Here is a 20,017-nt window from a genome sequence, read left to right on the forward strand (position 1 = left end):
ATATTCAATTCGACGTCACTGACCGTTAAAGGTGATATATATTGAATTATTATTTAATCTCAACATTGAATTATTATTATTAGCACCACCACTGGCGGGATCTTCCCCTCTCAAAAGAACCGCCCCAAACACAGAATCACACACAACTGAAAATGGCGAACGGAGCCGAGGAGAAGGACAACAAGGCGCGTGAGGTGATAACAAAGATAGGCAAACGACTCGCGGCCTCGAAGACCCGCCCCACCAAAGATTCCCTTGTCAAATTACTCAAAGTAGAAACAATCGATTCTAATGTCTTTCCCTCTTTATCTGTCGTTTCTAGATTTAATTTCGCATATTCATGTGCCGCTCTTGATGATCTATTGTGATATTCTTGTTTCTCCCGTGAAGTGTTCTTGTTAGTAGACTTCCCAAAGAAAATGAAGTACGGAGAAAGATTTGGATTATTGTTTAATGCGCACTCCGATTTGCTACAGAAGCGGTTTTACTTAATATTGCTCTCAAATTATTGGTGTCGATTTCCCTTCTGGCTTTGACTAATAAATTTAACATAGACATGTTCTTGGCATGATTATTTAGTGTGTACTTGCTGTAATGGGTGAAAGGTGTGGTGTATTTACTTGAGGATTCATCCTTTGTTTGCTTTACAAGTTGCAAATTTCATTAGGTTTTTATACCCGACAAATTTGATTTGATTCTACTTTTCCTCCTAAGTTCTAACAGTATCCCATTTTTTATACTTTTCTCTCAGAAACTTAGATTTTATTCGAAATTGGAAAAATAGAGCTAAACAAACTAGTCAATAATATGATTGCCTATTAAATTAAAATATGTTAGGATGTCTACGTATTCACAACTTTTTACAATATGGTAATGACACATTAATCACCAAGATCTGTGTTATGATTAAGAGTTTTCTTGTCTTCAGAGATCAGTTAATCACATCCAAAATAGTCTTCTGTGTTATAAATGTTTCCAGATGCATGTTATTAACAATATTATAGTGTGAATGGACCTGCCACATAAATCACACTGTAGTGACAGAATTTGTTTTTCAATCTCTAGTTTTCTGTCTGTTTAATTCAACTGTTGAATTTCACCAACTGACATGATTTGCAGGAAAAAAACTACAATTTTTTTTGTGAAATATGACTTTTTTTTTTTACTGTAGGCATTTAACTTGATTGTACATGCAGGAAGCTACAACTACCTTCCCGGAATTAAAACAGTCAGAATCACTAAAATCGGTAGTTAAGCCATTGAGTGATTCTCTCATTGGGCATGGCCTACTCCACCATAAGGATAAAGATGTTAAGCTGCTGGTTGGCATCTGTCTTTGTGAAATTGTAAGGGTCATTGCGCCAAATCCTGAATTTAGCGATGCAGTTTTTAGGGTAAGAAATTCATTGTAATTCATGCTGAACTGCTTATGATATACATTGTTTTGGGCACGATCATTTTGTTTTTGGCTTTTCAGGACATATTTATACTTATTTTAAGTTTGTTCGGCGAGCTTGACGATATTGCAAGCCCATATTTCTCTAGGAGGGTGAAATTACTAGAGACAGTTGCTAAATTGCAGTTTTTTGTGCTGATGCTAGACACTGGATGTGAAGATTTAGTTTTAAAATTGTTCAAAACTTTCTTCAATGTTGTGAGGTTTGTCTCATTCTTTGCTTTCCTTTATTTCTTGTTACTTTTTCTGTACTGTTTGCTTCTTCATGTCTTCTTTTCCTTTTGTTTTCCTTGGTAGTGAACATACATTTTACCTGCCTTCATTATAGTTGTTGTATCTTGTTATAAGTTTCATCTGAAAGGGGGTACAAATGGTAAGAAACTGGAGTTTAAATTATAGTATTCTGTCATCTTTCTTTTGAAGAATGATGTAAGGAATACATCATAGTTTCTTGTTTGATTATTAGATGGAATAATTCCATGAATGCATGTATCACGTTAGAAGAATCCAGGTTTCATAATTTTTTGAGTTGGAGTGTAACGTGGCAATATACAAAACAGGACTTTTTGTGCTCGTTGTAACCCAAAGTTATATTCTACCTCAAAAATTTCAAGGTTTGGGGACTCCTTTTTTCTGCTTGCCCGGAATCACATTCTATTGCAATTGTAATATAAGTGTAAAGATAAAATTCACATTAAATCTGTACCGAATTTTAATTATTTATCAATGAATTAATATAACCTTCGATTACTTGCTGAATTTTTTGGTTGATATAGTGTACATGAAGAGGAAGGCTTTATTCTAGCCCCTTGAACTTTCATGCTTATCTTACTTGTCGCACAATGCCTTTTCTTTCTCTGACATGCTGATACTACAAAAGACTCTGTTCTGTCAACACTGCTCAATTGTTGAGTAAAAGGAACATCTCTGCCTTGAAAGCACAAACATATTGAGTAAAAGGTACATCGTATCTGTTCTTGAAAGCATTTGGGGATTGCTAATCAATGTTTTGATAAATTTCTGAAGTCTGATCTCACTTATGGTGATCACTTGAAGGATTTCCTTCATCATTTGACAACCCGAGTTATTTTAGTCAGTGAGTGCACAAATATATGAGATAGAAAGTTCATGAATGTCAACCATATTACCTAATCACATAGTTTATTTATGTCATAGCTTCTCTTTCCACTATATTTTGTTATTATTCAAAGCAGCTGTCTGCCCTTATATTGTACAAAGTCTGTTGCTTTGTTTCTCATTGTTCTGTTTCCATGTTTGGTACCACGGCAGGAAGCTGAAATCAATTACGTGAAAGGTTTTTAACTTAATAATTTTTTTCTTTTAGGGAAGATCATCCTCAAAGTTTGATCAATTCAATGTCATCTATAATTAGAAGCATATTGGAGGAGAAAGTAAAGGACACACATTCAGATCCTCTTAATCTTGAAGCAAAAATAACTCAGCCACTCGTAGATGTGATTTTGCAGCATCTCATTGAAGTGGGAAAGGTAGATGTTATTTGGTTCTGTGTTTCGCTCATGTTTAATTTTTTTCGACGATGACACACGTATGGCTACAGGGTCCTCAAAGTAGACATATAATTTTCTGTTTGCTGTTTAACGCACAGAAAATGCTTACTTTGTTACCGTTTCACATTTGCTCAATTACTCTTTCTATTCCATTTGAGAATTCATTTTTGCATACTTCTAAGTGTTTCCTTGCCCTTCTCCTTTTCAGGGTGTAGCTTCTGCTTCATTTGCACTGGCTGTTTCTGTTTTAGAAAATTGTGACGGAAAGCTGGAGCGTTATTTATGCCAGTTCCTGACTTCGTGTATATTGAATAGAGATGCAGCTGGGAGTGTTGTTAAAGAATTTTACCATGAAATAATATTTCAAATGTTCCAAATTGCTCCTCAAATGCTTCTGTCTGTCATACCTAATTTGACCCATGAATTACAGGTTTGTAATCCCTTCAGAAAAAATCCTTGTTCGGAGATGACAACTCGTGATTTGTTCGTGTCATCACATTCTTATGAGATTCCATAGTTGACTGTAATTATCAGTCTTTGCATTGCTTTTGAAACATATATGTTATATATTAACAATCTCATTATGTTTCTCTCCAAGAGCAATTTTTTGGTATAATAGTTTACAAGTGGTCTACGCTATAGATTTCTGTTTTGATGCATTTGATGGCATAAAATTTAACAAAACTTGCAGACCGATCAAGTTGATGTCAGAATCAAAGCTGTTAATTTAATTAGAAAGCTCTTATCAATGCCTGGGAACCACATTGCGAGGGAATATCGCCTTGTTTTCATTGAGCTTTTGAATAGATTCTCTGACAAATCAGCCGAAGTGAGACTTGCAGCTATTTCATGTGCAAAATCCCTTTGCCTGACCAATCCATCAGGGAGTGAATCTCTTGAAGTTCTCTGTAAGCTGTCAGAACTTCAATAATACCTGTGCATTGCAGCACACTTTTGCTTAGCTTTTTTAGTGCTTATTTTTAATTCATTGCAACTGTTTGTGGTCTTGGAAGCTGCTATTCATGGTCGACTGCTAGATCATGACGAGAAAGTGAGATCAGAAGCAGTAAAAGTGACGTGTGATCTAGCGAAGACTAACCTAAATTTGGTGTCCTCGGATTTAATATCTGGAGCATCTGAAAGACTTCGAGATAAGAAGGTTACATTTTCTTTAATGTTTCTAATGATTCAGTCCGCTAACCTTCTCTGCTTTTTTATTTATTTTATTTTTCCATGATTTAGATATCAGTTAGAAGAACCGCATTGCAGAAGTTGGTAGAACTATATCAGGAGTATTGCACAAGGTGTGCGGCAGGGATCACTTTTCTCAATGAACACATTGAACAAATTCCTTGCAAAGTTTTAATGCTTTGTTTTGAAAAAGATTGTCCGGAGTTTAGGTATGATTACTTATATTGAAAATGAATGTAAAATTGCTTTGATCGATTTCAGTGAAGTGAAACACTACAGTTTATAACTTTCCCAGGCCTCAAAGCCTTGAACTAGTCCTAGCGGATCTGTTTCCTACTTCCCTTTCAACTGAGGAAAGGACAAAGCATTGGATATTAATGTTCTCAATCTTCAATCCTCCTCATGTTAAAGCATTGAAAATCATTCTACACCAAAAAAGAAGGTGTCTCTATCGAATAGTTTTTTTTTTTTTAAAAAAAATCTTTTTAATACCTTTTGCGACACGTTCAATCAAAACATTGTTATTTATTCTTTTAGGTTACAAGATTGGCTGCAGGATTACCTGGATTTGTGGAGTAAAACAGAGGTATAACATACTATTTAGGAACAATATGCTTTCCTTGACAGGTTGGATATACAATATAATACTCATTTTTAACGTCAGAATATCCATAATTGCTAGCTTAGAAATGCAATATAAAACTGTTTTTGTAGAGCCTTGGTGAGAATATCAGCTGCGGTTCTGTAGAAGTATAGTGGAGTGTAGTAGTTCCGTTTTCTATCCATCATCTTCATGTGCTTAATGCGGTCATGCTGATGTGATTATAACTACGTTAATAGCTAACCAGCTGTTGCCAAACAGCTTCATAGTTCCTATTACAAGCATAATCATAGTTGCTCGTAAGACTTTGTATCTGAATGATTTCACACGTCCCTTTGGCTCTGGTTCTATGTTTGCATCAGCATAACTTCATGACCACAAGTTGTTTTCTGCTTGTCAAGTCACTGAATTTCCCTGGACTTTTATGCAATATGCTGCTGATATTCGGTTGTTGATTATGTTCCCCGCGATGGAGATTTCCTTCCCCTTCTGTGTAGCATAAAAGTGCATGTGCGTTTAACTGTATCTGGTTAGACATATAGACTTTTTGATAGATATTAATCTGTTTTATGTCATTGGTCACAAGGTTGTCGCGTTGGAGGGTAATGGTTCTGAGAATGCAGAAAGAACACTTGAGGCATTGGTTTTGAAAATGTCTGCGTGCTTCTGTGATCCTGTCGAAGCAAAATATTACTTTAAGGAATTGACTGACAAAGGAACAACCATTGGGTTCCAGCAGATATTTAGAAAAGGAGTTGCTCTTGATTGTCATACCAACATGGTGAGTTGAAATTTCAACCACCCCACAACAGCCAAATATTTATTACATCCACTATATTTTTATCCCATTCATGTTATATAAAAGATTTCTCTAATCAGTTTTGTGTCTTTTTTTTTTTTCCTGTTTTGTATCGTCTCTTGTATGTTAGTTTATAGCTATTGCATTCCCTGGTTAATGGAATGGAATAAGGTCATGAGAAAAATAGAAATAAAAGAGCGCCAAGTGTTTTGGGATAAGGGTAAAGATTTATTCTAAATATGAATATATGAGATGATCTACTTTTGGATTTAATAAAAATAGCCCCTTCAAGTAAATTAGGATGGTTTGAAATTGAAGCTTAAAATTTGAAAATCCCCTGGACTTTCTATATTTTAGAAATCGCTATTATCCCACAATCAGTGCCTCTTCTGTGCTGATTTAGATTTGAAACTTTTAAAATAAAAATCGAAGAGTTAATGAGGACGTGGTTGGGGGAATTTCCTAATGAAGTTGATAGAGAATTGCTATAAGGATGTAAGAGAGGTTATGAATTTTATTAAATTCATGGAGAGCCTTAATTTGTTCTTCACCATAACACGAACTTAAATCACAACATCGAGAAGAATTAGAAATCGAATTACTAATTATTTGAAATGATTACTATCAATATAACATAAATTTAGGGTGGTTGTCATCTTGAAATTGGTTGGGTTTCATCTTTCCATTAATTGGGAAATAATTTAGAGTGATTTTCACCTTAAAGTTGGTGGAACTTACATTTGGTATGTTGTAATGACTTCTTATTTTTTGAAGGCTTACTTCTATATAGAGAAGATCATGATAAGAAAACGTCCACAAATGCGAGTTCGTGAGTTCTTTCCTTCAATTATTATGATGATAACTTGACTATACCCATCATTTGTCAAGATTTTATGTAGAATACTTCTATGTTGTTTTTAGTTTATCTTGTTTAAATGGAAATGAATGTTTATGAGTCACAATTTGTGTACCGAGAAAGACTTAACTCCGTACCTCTATCTCATGTTGGCAAAATAGATGCTCAAGAATTATATAAGTTCATCTGCACTTTGAAATGTGTAGAAATTGGGAAAATATATTTTTTGTATGTTGATTAAACCAAGCTTGCCAGCAAGAAATTCATAGGTTTCTTTTGACAGTTCTTTTGTAAGGAGATCGGCCGTTGAGTATTATACATATTATCAAATGGGAGTATTATACATATTATCAAATGCACTTTGAGCGTGTGAATTTGCATCTACATACTTAAGGCTATATGAGCTTTTGTTTTTAAAATACTTGGGGTTAAATGTCTATTAATATTTTATAGGGAGTTTTATGCAACTTTGACTTTTCACAAGGGAGCTAGATATAATTTTCCCACATTCCATCACTTGTTAAGTAGATATTTTTTTAGAAATAGTGATGTGACATGCACATTGTATGTGCATTAAATATTGTAGTTTTGTATGACATAAAATTATATTTAAATTTCATATTTTTGGTCAATAATATTTTTTGGTGGAATTGTGACACATTTAATTTTACTAGGAATGTACACGTGCGATGCACGTAGGTGACTAATAATGAAAAATATAATCACGGGAATTGGATAATGTTTAAAGTCGTTTGAATAACATCATGTTTATAAGTATTTATCAATCTAAATATATCAAAACACAATACATAAAAATACATCATGACAATAAATCATATATATTCACTTATTTATATGACGTTTTTCAATCCGCGACATAATACAGCTCTCTTAAATGATAAATCAGCAAAAATATTTTTCATTCAAATATCATCCAAAATGAAAAAAACAATAACAATAAAAATAAAATTAACAGAATAATGAATTTTACCAAAATCAAAACTAAAATTTACTTAAATAGAGTACACATAAACAAACGTCAAATAAAATTCTCTTAATTTACTAAATTATCATAATAATGTTAAAATAAAATCATTAAACTTGCTATTAAGGTAAATATCACTTTTGATTTTGCTAACTTTTAACACATTGCAGATTTTATTTAATTTCTATGTTTTTTTAGAATACATATTATAGATAATTAATTTTATATCAAAATCAATAATTTATAAATTAATATTGGTGAATAATAATTTAAGAGAAATAAAATTTTAACATAATACCACTCAAATAAATATATATAGTAAAAAACATATATAAATAAAATAATATGTAATACTCAGTTAAAAAATTTTATATGTAAAATTGTAATATATAACAAATGATAATAAACTATCAATATAATTTATATTTATTATAAGGATTATATTGATTAAATTTTTTTTAAAGATTATATCATAAATTTAGTTTAACATTTAGAAAAAAAAAGAATGTGTATTAATGTCCAAATATATCTAAGATGGACAATGAATCACAAAAATTGACTAAGAAATGTAAATAAATAATTTTTTTACATAAAATTTAGAAAATAAAGAAAAATGTGAATTAATGTCCAAATCTATCTAAGATGGACAATTTTTTTTACATAAAATTTAGAAAATAAAGAAGAATGTGAATTAATGTCCAAATCTATCTAAGATAGACAATGAATCACAAAAAAAAACCCATAAAAAGACATATTAATTTAATTTGCTAACTTAAATGAACAAGTAAATGTAAAAAAATAATTTTTTTGGCAGAAAATTTAAGTAATAAAGAGGAATGTGTATTAATGTCCAAATTCATTTAAGATGAACAATGAATTACAAAAAAAACCCTTAAGATAACCTAATAATTTAATTGGTCAACTTAAATGAACAAATACATATAAGAAAATTCACAATTGAAGTGGTATATTATGTAATACTCAGTTTAAAAAGTTTATATGTAAAATTGTAATATATAACAAATGATAATAAACTATCAATATAATTCATATTTATTATAAGGATTATATTGATTAAATTTTTTTTTTAAAGATTATAGCATAAATTTAGTTTAACATATAGAAAAAAAAGAATGTGTATTAATGTCCAAATATATCTAAGGTAGACAATGAATCACAAAAATTGAATAAGAAATGTAAATAAATAATTTTTTTACATAAAATTTAAAAAATAAAGAAGAATGTGAATTAATGTCCAAATCTATCTAAGATGGACAAATTTTTTTACATAAAACTTAGAAAATAAAGAAGAATGTGAATTAATGTCAAAATCTATCTAAGATTGACAATGAATCACAAAAAAAACCCATAAAAAGACATATTAAATTAATTTGCTAACTTAAAAGAACAAGGAAATGTAAAAAAATAATTTTTTTGGCATAAAATTTAAGAAATAAAGAGGAATGTGTATTAATGTCCAAATATATCTAAGATGGACAAGTGTTTTTACATAAAATTTAAAAAATAAAGAAGAATGTGAATTAATGTCAAAATATATCTAAGATGGACAATGAATCACAAAAAAAAACCCATAAAAAGACATATTAATTTAATTTGTTAACTTAAATGAACAAGGAAATGTAAAAAAATAATTTTTTTGGCATAAAATTTCAGAAATAAAGAGGAATGTGTATTAATGTCCAAATTCATTTAAAATGACCAATGAATTACAAAAAAAACACTTAAGATAACCAAATAATTTAATTGATCAACTTAAATGAACAAGGACATATAAGGAAATTCACAATTGAAATGGTATATTTATATGTATGTTAGATATAGAAAATAAAAAAAAAATATTATTTATAATAACACCAATAGCTTTCTATCATTACTTTAGGAAAACAAAATAATGTAAAAAAGAGGGGTATTTTAGGATACCTCTATTTGGTGACCGATGTAGTTATTTAAAGCCACCCACAATTAATAATAGCACAGATATAAAATGACTAGTGTTATATATAACACTACGACGTGGATTGTCACTTCAAGTGTTTCTTGTTTACAGTCCAGTTCATATTCATTCTTTGAGTTCATGTGTAATTACTTGTGATATTTTACTTTTTCTATATGTCTTATTTGTCATAAATTCCTTTTTCAGGATGAATATCTCAGAGAACTTGGCAAACAAAATCTATCTTCTGAATTTTTTCTAATACTATCCACAAAGGCCTCTTTCAACATTTTTAACACAAAGCATGTGCAATACATTTTAGATCGTCTTTCTAGTGATGAAGCTGAAAATAAGCGCCTGAAGGATTATTCTGTACAACTTCTTTTGGTAAGTGATACTCCTCTGTGGTTTAACTTTTGTTAAATTTGTTGCTTGTTTATATGTGTGTGTTGTGCTTGTATTTATTTGCTGAAGTGAATTAAAACACAGTCCGTCTTTGTGTTTTTACCTTTCATTGATGTACTTTTTTATGCGGAAATTCTGAAGTTCTCAATTTTATCCCTTACCTGTAGACAATCATTGGTGCCTTTCCGTCACTTCTTAGAGGTTCGGAGACGCAGTTTCAGATTTTGTTATCAGAAAAGGTTATTCCTTTTAATGAACAGCTGATTGAGATATTCACCAAAGAGGGCTCTCAGTTGTCTTTTAAACTGAGGTAATAGTTCGAGTAAATTGGCTATAGTGCCACTGCCATCTTGTTTTTTGGGTTTGGTTCTGGACAGAGCTGTTGCATGTGGTTCTCACAATATATTTTGTGAATTCTTTGCCGCAATCAAATACTTCTTTGAATATTGCTAGGAAGCTGCTTTCCTTTTCTGCTACAGGGTGTACTTGTCTGAGAAAATATTTTAACATTGACAGTTGCCCCTACATTTCATTCATTTATTTTTCTGTGAATTCATTTTGGGATCAAGTTATTTTGAGAAAATTACTACAGAAATCACTTTTATTCTTTGAGTATGCAATTTGACTGGAAATGCAGCTAGCACTAAAGCTAAAGTACAATTGATGCTGAAAAAATGGTTTTAAAAGTGACTGCATTGGATAAGGAAGCTAAGCTTTGGTTCACTGTGCTGAGAAACTTTGAGAATAAGAATTTTTTTCTAGTGCAACCAGTGTAAATTACTTTTTAAATAATTGTTGAATGTGAAAGCCATATACATTAATGCTCTCTATGTTTATTAGACCCAAATGTAGAATGTGCTTGTGCATTTGATCAAGTAGATTGTTCCTTTGAGCCATTCATATCTGATCTGTGACTTCTATACCTTGAGTAACTCAACCTTCACAGGAACTGCATAATTTCTGTGAGCTTGTGCAGCGATTGATGGGAATATTTTGAGGATTTGCCTATTGGTTCGTTGTTGATACTAATAGTGGCATTATGCTTGTGAATTTTTTAACGTTACGCAAAACTCGTTTCCCTCCTGCCAAACTATGAAAGAGATAACAATAATGGTAATTTATAAATCATTTGTATTAAATATTAACTGGTGAAAATGTTAAAGAAATGATGAAGCATTTAGAAGTCTATTGTGTGAATCATAGTATCATTCATAGTTAAGCCAATTTGACTATTGTTCTTTAAGTAATTTGTAAAATTGTAATGTCTATGTGTGTAGTGATATGTACACTCCCTTGGCGAAATTGTGTTTGGAGGCAACCCGTGCACAGTCTAAACTTGCTGTTTCTGCTATTGCTGCCTTAGCTGATATGTCTGAGCAGTTTGTTTTGTCAGAACTTTGCAAGGTCAATCTTCTGTAATGCTGGCCTTTTGATTAAATAAATGCTGATAGATTTTATAAAATCTGTCATATGTCTGTCTATCAATGTTCATCTTTATCCTCCTGTTTATGAAACCAGATGCTTGTGGATTCTTTATGCAATGGACAGAATGCTCCTACTGTTTTGCAGTCCTTAGGCTGTGTGGCTCAGCATTTTGTTTCAACATTTGAAGCCCAAGAAAAATTGATTACACAGTACATTGTTGAGGAAATATTTCAACAAAATGATGTAATTGTCTGTTGTGTCCCTTTATTATCATTTCATCTCTTTCTCTCATCTTGTTAGACTTAGACAGGGTCATGTGACATGTCGTATATTTTACCCGACACATGTTATTTTTCTCTTGGGTTCTCCATGATCAGGCTCTTGCTTCGAAGGATCATGTTCTATCTCATGAAACATCTGAAAGTTGCAGTTCCTGTAAGTTGAAGGTGACCACATGAATTTTTCGACTATACTGGCTGGCAACCTTTTGTGCTCAAAATGTGTAGTTCATTTGGGTTGCGACACCCCCCCCCCCCCCAAAAAAAAAAAAAAAAAAAAAAAAACCCCAATGTCTGATCAATTTCTTTCTTTTGAAGTGGGAAAAATAGTAAAAACATTTGAAAAATAAAGTGGTAATAATGCACCTTCAATGTGTAGAGTGCTTTTACACATTTTTCTCTGTTTGAATCAAATATTCTGTGCATATTGTTTTGATGACATTCAAGCATCTTCGGAAGTGCATATTGTAGATGAACCATATTGTTGCCACACTATTTTGATATTTTCTTTGGCTTATTCTGAATAAGCATGGAGTACTTGAGCTTGCGACCTTTTTTTATTAGAGGTCATGGCCAAATAAATGCTTGCTTCTTTGTCCTCTGTGAAATTGATATATCCATGGCTCTATATCTTCCTATGAATGACATTTTGGGCAACCTGACAGTCCATTGTGTATAGCCCAGTCACTTTTTTTTTTTGAACGACACTTTTGTTTATTGAGTCTTAAAAGCGTTACTAAAGATATCTCTCCTTTTATGAATTTTAACCAATTGTTATCTCATTAGATTCCAGTAACGTTTTCTCCCTACAGGTTTTTGGGCTTAAAACTCTTGTACGGAGCTTTTTACCACATAAACGTACCACTCCAAGTCGTTCAATATCTTTTTTGATGGACATCATTCATCGAATGTTACAAAAGGATGTATGTTCTGATTGTACCATTCCATGGTGAGGAACTGAGGATACTCACAAACAATTTTAATTCTTTCATTTGCTGGCAGTATCTTTCCGAATGTTACAAAAGGATGTATGTTCTGATTGTACCATCCCATGTTGAGGATAGCCATAAACAATTTTATAGGCTTGTGGGTTGGCTATTGAGTGATTTTATTAGGCTTCCTTATCATAATCTTTTGGATTTTGTGTAGATATCCTCACCTTTACGATATTCTTCCATATCGGCCTTTCTTTAATTCTCGTTTTGTGTTGCTTTATTGAGAAATGCACACTCCCTGTCCAATGCCTTCTGTTTTACTTGTTGTCAAATCATAATTCTCTCATTTACCCTCCTTTCAGGCGAAGTTAGATAACATGCTTCGACTTTTTTGTATTTCCAGTAAATATGATGAGTCCCACATCCGATTAGCTGCAGCCAAGTCTGTCATTCGGCTTTCAAGGAAATGGGAATTGCATATCTCTCCCCAGATTTTTCGTTTAACAGTATTAACATCCAAGGTTAGTAGAGCTTGAGACGAAGACATTTAAACTCAATTGAAAGTTACTATAATATATTTATATGAGTAAGCCTGCAGCCAGGATTTCTACGAAATAGTCTATTTTACCAGAAGTGGATCACCTTGTTAGATACTGGCTGTTAACAGATGACATATTCTATTGTGATTGCTCATATCTTCACTGGCGTTTCATTTACTTCGATTGTGAGAATAGGATTTTGCTTGGCTAAAAGTTTGGTTGAAGAGATGATTGCCTTGATCTCACTCTTTCAATGTTTTGGTCATGTCTTACCGATTGATCTATAAGTACTTGAATTTTAAAGAAAGATCCATTATTCTTTCCATTGTCAGTAAACTTAGATTTCAGAAACTTCTTCCAATCAACTTGGACAAGAAATACAGTTCGATGTGTTGCATGCAGAAGCATTTCTCTGTATATTGGGTATATGAAGACTTATTAAGTTGAGCTAGAGCAACCTTGGCAGTTCACTATTTGTTTGCCAGTTCTTTATTCTTTAGGGAGGGCTATGAAAAAACAAATTCCTCTAGAATAAGAAAAAAGTGATTCAGAGTTATAAAAGTTTCTTTACGCCTACCTACTTGTGGGTTACGGTGGTTTGGCCATTCTTGGTGATTGAAGGTGACACGTTCCTTCATCGGTTGACCCCCAAATGAATCTCTTTTTTATGGGAAAAATTTCCCGATACTAGTGCAAAAGTTTGTCATCATCTCAATTGCAGAGAACATATTAAAGATCAGAAATATCACACAACGTTATAGTAAAAGCTGAGTTATACTTATATTTATTGCACAATTAGTCTTTCAATTCTTTTGTCTCTGACTTCCCACCCTTTCATCGCTCCAACCTTTTCCATTTACTAGTAATCAGATTTGATATCAACGTGGTAGTTATCTAGTGGACAAGCTTCTATAGAATTGGATAGATCGGTCTGTGATTTTTTTCACCAAGCACATTGCAGAAATTAGATGCTGGAAACTCATGCTACTCCTGGTCCTCAGTGTTTGTTTCATGAAGCTCACGAGTCTTGTTCTTTGAGTGAAAGAGGCCATTTTAACTGAGTTTATGAGGTGCTGGTAGTCTTTTATTAGATAAAAACAAAACAATGGAAACCCAAATGAATGTGTTATTTTTGTGTGTTTAGGAAGTTTATTGTAGGAGAATGTAAACAACAATTAATTTTTGTTACCCGGAGTTTTTTCAGGATAAATCTCCCTGGGTACGTGGATCATTTGTCAACAAACTACACAAGTTATTGAGGAATCAGTCATTGCCCAGTAGATACGCATGTGCCTTTTCATTTGCTGCTGTGGATTCTCTAAAAGATTTGCGATATGATGTAGGTGCATATATCTTCAAACGCATAAATGTCTTTTATTATGAGTTACCTGTTAGAATAGCTGTTTTCTGAAATCTTGATTTCAGGCTAGGAAATATTTGGAAGAATATATTCGGAACTTTTCTAAAGGAGCTCAGATTCACGAAACCATGAATATGAAAGAAGCAGCTAATGACCCTCTATACTTAGCTGTGTTTTTAATCCACATTCTAGCTCATGATACTGATTTTCCTGCTCCTGACTGTCAAGATGAAGATATTTATGCTAAGTTCCTAAGGTACTGCTAAGTTTCTGATTTTCACACCAACGGAATGCATGTGCAAATAGTTTTTTTTCTTGGTGATGGAATATCTATTAGCTCACTTATTCTTGCCTCTTCTTTCTTTATTTTTTTTACTATTCTCGTGGCAGTCCTCTCTTCATCACTTTGCAGGCAGTAGTAAATGTAAATATAGTTCACAGCAACTTGTGTCATTCCTCAAAAGTTTCATCGTTTTTACGAAGTATTTTTCATGCAATCAAGAAGGCAGAGGATGCTGTTGATGGTCAGATGACCCCAGTAAGTTTTCTACTATTTGGTAATGGATATCTTTCTGCTCAAGTATAGAAGTACAAAACAACACATACCTGGACACCTACAACCACAATTTTCTTTCCCTTGTGCTACAATACTTTTAATATTTCCCTGTTGCTTGCCACACTGCAGAAACTTCATCTTTTATCAGATGTAGGAATTTCTATTTTGAATTCTCTAAGTAACAATTACGCTCGCGGGCCACACACTACTGGACTAATTCTGCTTCCATCATCTCTCTATAAAAGTGGTCCAGCTAAGACGAGGGAGGCAAGTTGACATGCTGATATATAATATTGTAATGCATGCATGATATTTCTTCTCCTGTTTTTTTTTCATTACGATGATCTCTTGTGCAGGCTAACATTTATCCTTCAAATGGTTATAGAGCCGATGCACATTTTATTAAGAAGTTGGTATCTAGCCTCAAAACTGAGGTCTTGAGGGTATGCTTATGCGTGATCTTTTGATTAGTTTATGTTAGGATGCTTGATGAATTTATTCTTATTTACCTTCCATAGCTTGGTAGTGACGCACATCCTGGGCAACAGATACACAAGAATTCTGTATGGACGGAGTGTAAAATAAATGCTAAATCTGGAAATACCGATGATTTAAAGATGAATAAAATAAAATATCATTTTGATGGGCTGCACACTGAAAATAAGGAATTGTTTGAGACCTCGTATCAGGAGGTTGATGCAAGGCAAAAAGTGAACCAGATCTTCTCCTCCCCTCATGGATTTGCTGGGTTGCATAACAAGTTCGCTGTAGAAAATGGAAATTTTAAAGATATTCAAAAAAGTGTAGACGCAAAACTTTCATTCTCTTGTGGTTCAGAGGCATCAAGATCATTGTTAGCTCAAAAAGAGGCATATATGGGTAGTCAAAGTAAAGAAGATACTATTACTAGATGTAGCAGTGTTTGTGCTGAACCATCGAATTTATTGAGAGCAGCTGATCACATGAATCGTCGTAGCTCCAAGGTGAGTGATACAAATAATTTGCAATGTTTTGTTTTGTTCTTTTTTTGTATTGCTTTTTAGTAATAGGTTTTTGTTGTTTACGGAGTACATAGATTATCAAATCCAGCAGGGACGCATTTGTTGTCGAGCATCCTAAAGTATGTCCTCCTTCTGAAATATGGTGAGGACCTGCCATTTCTGTGAAGTTGAGAACATTTTTTGTCGTTTCATTGAATCCTGAATTTATTTGTTTTCAGCTATCATTCTAGCATCATGGATGATCTTGATTCTATCAATGGCATAGACCAGGTAACTTCTTTCGTGTTGAACACGGTACACAATTTTTAAGCAACAATTTCTCACAAGTCATGAATACTTGAAAGGAGGAGGTGTTGTTTCAAAACTGCATTTGCTTTTCTCATGTATGCAGTTGAAATTAAATTTTGTCCTTTTCTTCCCTTCCCCATATTGCATTGACAGTTGTGTATTCGATGGCTGGAATCTTTCTTGCATTGGTTGATGTGTCTAGAAAATAGTTGCAAGTCTTATTTTGTTATATCTGCTTAGTCAAACTCAATTTGAATTTGGAATTCTTTTTCTACTGCTAGTTTTGATTTCCATTTTGTCCCCATGGAATTCACAACCAGTACAGAACCTTGAAATTTGACGCTTTCTTCAATGAAAGAAATTAGAGAGCTATCTCCTTGCATGATTTTGTTTGTCATATAGAGCGGAATTCTTTTGGTTGCCGCTGTTTATCTTGTCTACCTCTAATGTATTTTTTTACTCGTGTGACCGATTGTAATTGAATATGTCATTTGGTATATCCTGCAGAACATATGTTGATACCAATCTTTTCCCAAGTACCAATCCGTATCATGGTACATAATATGCTATTTCTAGATTACCTACGAAGTAGGATGTTGGACATTCTAAACTTGGATGGTTAGTAGTGGGGAATTGTAAGTATTTACTTTCTACTCGATGGAGTAGAAAAATATTTCAGGAAAATGTATTTCTAGAAGTAGAATTAGGGAATGTGATATACTGATCACTGATATATGATTATGTTTTTGAAGGAGATATTTTTTATAGTGGATTTAATTCAATGTAAAAATTCATTAGATTGTTTTATTTTTTTAATGACTAGTAGACGGTTAAGAATTTCAGATTACAATGTTTAGGATTAAAATATAATATAATGATAGAATCGATTCTGGTAATAGTGAAAGGCAGAATTAAAATGATGATGTTTTGGGTTATGTTTTCTTGAAATGTTTTCATTTCTGGAAAACATACACAAACGTGGCCATAACCTTATTTCAATGGCTACCCCTGTTTCTTGTAAATTATACATCGAATGAGGCATTTCCGTTGCTCAAGTGAAATTTGTTGATGCCAACAAATCTATAACCGCTGATTAATGTCTTGAATTTGAAGGCACAGACCAGCTTTAGATACTGTTTATGTGTCTGTTTGTGCATTTGTAAGCTTCTGTCAATGAAAAGAGGCATTAGGAATGAAAATATTTAGAAATGGGATCTTCTGAGTTCTGATAATTAATATGGTTAGAATGCTTTCTGAGTTTTTATTCTCTATTTTATCAATACTGCCTTATTCCTTCTGTAAGATTATTGCTTTTATCTGCTAGTGTGTTTAAATGTTTTTCCTTTTTTATTAATGCAACTATATAATATTACTTTGAAATCATTCTACAGGATTTGGATGATATCCCATCAAGTTCTTGGTAATGTTCTACCACCCAGTTGTGCTTGTTAATGTTTTTATTCCCTTTGGTTTACCTTCCTATTTTTGTTTAATATTGTCCTCGATCCACATTTTTTTTCCAAATTCATATATTGGATTGACCTTCCTGGTGAGGCTTACAAAAATCATAAAGAAAAAGGAAAGAAATAATCTTGTCACTGACACCAACTTATGCACCCTACTTCTGTTTTTTCTTCTGTGCATTTTCGTTTAGTGATTGTATGAAATAAAATATGGAGAAAAATTGTTAATAAAGAAAATTGAAATTTTTGGGTGGGAATCCTCCTTGTGTTTTCTCACATGATCATAGTACCGACATCTTTATACTGGAATCCTTTTGACACCCTTGCTTGGAAGGCTTTATACCACAGTAATCTGTGGTGATTTATTTGTTCAGTTCAGATGTGGGTTAGTGTTTGATTGACAGTGCAACAGTGTCTTTGCGGAGTGCGATGCATTGAGGTGCATAGACGGGGATGGAAAGAATTGTTGTCTGAGTCTTTTTTTTAAATATTTGTTATGTTGTATGCAATTGCAAACTACATGGACTAGAGAGTTTGTTATAAGCATTCTTATTAATTTTTTAACAGAAGAAAAAGCTGAATATGCAGAAATCCATTTATCGGTCTCTTTCTTGAGTACTGTCATGTTTTTTATTTATACATTTTGCTCATCTGAAATCTTCTTTATTGAATTTGTAGTGATCACGGCAGTGATTTTTCCGCAAATGATCAAAGAATAAATCTTGGTGCATTTGGATACGAGTCCATGGCGGGAAGTTTGCCAAAAAACAGAGACTTCTGTATTGGACTTCCCCAGGCTGGTAATAATTTAATCTCCTTAAGAAGAGTCAGCTCGGATCATTCCATCCCGCCACTTAAATTATTTAGAACTGAAACTTTTTGTCTTAAATTGTTTCTGATCTTTTATTGAATTGTTTTCTTTTTAGTTCATGTTAAGTTGCTGAATTTGCTGTTTCCCATATAACGTGTCTAGATTGTAAGGACATCTAATTTCTTGAAACTCCCTTTACTTGCAGCAAAAAGAGAGAAAAGGTGTGAAGATGCGATGGACGTATCAACATCCGAAGTCATAAATAAGAGTAGCGATGCTGTGAGCTTTTGTTTCTAATTTTTTTTATTAAAAAAAAAATTAGAATCATCCATCGTCCAGAGTTGATGATATAATACTTCCTGCACATGGCCCTTGAATTCCTTTAAAGTCCTACACAATGATTTTTTTCAGAGAGCGTTATTGCTTATTAACTAGATTTGTTAAGAGTTTTCACTTAGCACCTATTGACCTATAAGTTGATGCAAATATTCTAATTAATGACCTACAAGTTTCCAACGTAGTAATGATGCACATGACTCTTTATTCTATTTATTTTATATTAGCTGACGCCAAAACACGGTCCTGAATTCCTGATGCCACCTTCTCATGTTCTTTACTTAGCCTGACTGTTTATGACGTGCATTTTTCCATTTTCTTCTCTCAGATTGTGCCCCGTAGGACGCGAAGGCGAAAGGATTGATGTATCATCTTGGTTTTCTGCAAAGAGGTTTAGTTAAATGCATGAACACCCTACAATGCGGACTGTGTCTTGTAATTTCTTAGTAGCACTAAATGTAAATTCTGGCGTTTATCTCAAGTGGTTCACATTACAATCAAACTTTGAACTGATCCAACAGAAATTCAACATCTGACAAACCGAGTCGAACTTTTGTACCGATCCAGTTGAGCTTCAACATGCTATAAAAGCCCAGATTTGAGCACATTTTCTTGTTGAATTTTGTATGGCACCATAGAAACAAGAATAAGTAGTTCAAGATGTGAGAATTTCACACATTTAGCGTCGCATACAACAATTTGATAAATTTGTATGGCTGTTATTTTTGGGCATGACAATGGAATTATCAATATAGAACTTGTTCTTTTTTAAAGTGTAGTCGAAGGAATTCATTGACAAATGAATTTTGTGATTGATCTCAACATGTTTATGTTACCTAATTGGGTTTCCTTCGAGAAACAAATTTCAAATTCAAGTTTATTTTGATTTTAAGCTCAGCCTTAAATAAGCACCAACATTTATTAAATATTTATAACCCCCAAATCAAATATTAATTATTCTATGGTGAATTTTGATCTGAAGTAGGTTTCTACAAAGTTATTTCAATGGAGTTTTTTTTGTAATTTTGCTTGAGTCAGCGTATGACATTAATAATTCTATCAATTAATTATTTAATAAACGTTTCATGAATTTTTAATTGAAATTGTCAATGGAGTATAATTCATTTTTTTGTATGCTCCATTCAAATAAAAAAATTTGTACAAGAAATTTATATAGAATTTTTGTTGTCAAAACAACACAATGTATATTATTTAAATGATTGTTCATTTGATTTTATATTTTAAATGT

At 32.7% G+C, this 20,017-nt stretch overlaps 1 protein-coding gene across 6 annotated transcripts; it reads left to right on the forward strand.

Moving 5' to 3' along the window:
* The first annotated feature begins 81 nt into the window (after positions 1–81).
* Positions 82–19,536, forward strand: LOC140968718 (sister chromatid cohesion protein PDS5 homolog B). Of its 6 annotated transcripts, XM_073429783.1 has the most exons (30): positions 82–272; positions 1,197–1,394; positions 1,478–1,659; positions 2,802–2,964; positions 3,194–3,415; positions 3,677–3,893; positions 3,999–4,144; positions 4,228–4,385; positions 4,472–4,618; positions 4,714–4,762; positions 5,364–5,558; positions 9,579–9,758; positions 9,944–10,086; positions 11,054–11,180; positions 11,295–11,444; positions 11,579–11,647; positions 12,292–12,428; positions 12,818–12,935; positions 14,158–14,292; positions 14,379–14,569; positions 14,704–14,851; positions 14,999–15,136; positions 15,226–15,312; positions 15,388–15,852; positions 15,945–16,012; positions 16,089–16,140; positions 17,550–17,578; positions 18,300–18,421; positions 18,638–18,711; positions 19,097–19,535. In XM_073429783.1, exons 1-30 carry the CDS (start codon positions 153–155, stop codon positions 19,130–19,132), a joined length of 4,266 nt encoding a protein of 1,421 aa, XP_073285884.1. In that variant the 5' UTR covers positions 82–152; the 3' UTR covers positions 19,133–19,535. The 6 variants fall into 6 exon arrangements, with proteins under 6 accessions (XP_073285884.1, XP_073285885.1, XP_073285886.1 ...); XM_073429784.1 differs by lacking the exon at positions 18,638–18,711 and having other exon boundaries at positions 19,097–19,536; XM_073429785.1 differs by lacking the exon at positions 5,364–5,558 and having other exon boundaries at positions 19,097–19,536.
* The last annotated feature ends 481 nt before the right edge of the window (positions 19,537–20,017 follow it).

This window comes from Primulina huaijiensis, unplaced genomic scaffold, assembly GCF_012295235.1.
Source record: "Primulina huaijiensis isolate GDHJ02 unplaced genomic scaffold, ASM1229523v2 scaffold37775, whole genome shotgun sequence".
NCBI lineage: Eukaryota > Viridiplantae > Streptophyta > Magnoliopsida > Lamiales > Gesneriaceae > Primulina > Primulina huaijiensis.

Excerpts from the sequence above, each read along its gene's own strand:
- LOC140968718 (XM_073429783.1), top strand. The coding sequence starts at position 153 with ATGGCGAACGGAGCCGAGGAGAAGGACAACAAGGCGCGTGAGGTGATA. Across the intron at positions 273-1,196 it reads CCCTTGTCAAATTACTCAAA|GAAGCTACAACTACCTTCCC; the intron begins GTAGAAACAATC and ends TTGTACATGCAG. Across the intron at positions 17,579-18,299 it reads GATATCCCATCAAGTTCTTG|TGATCACGGCAGTGATTTTT; the intron begins GTAATGTTCTAC and ends TTGAATTTGTAG.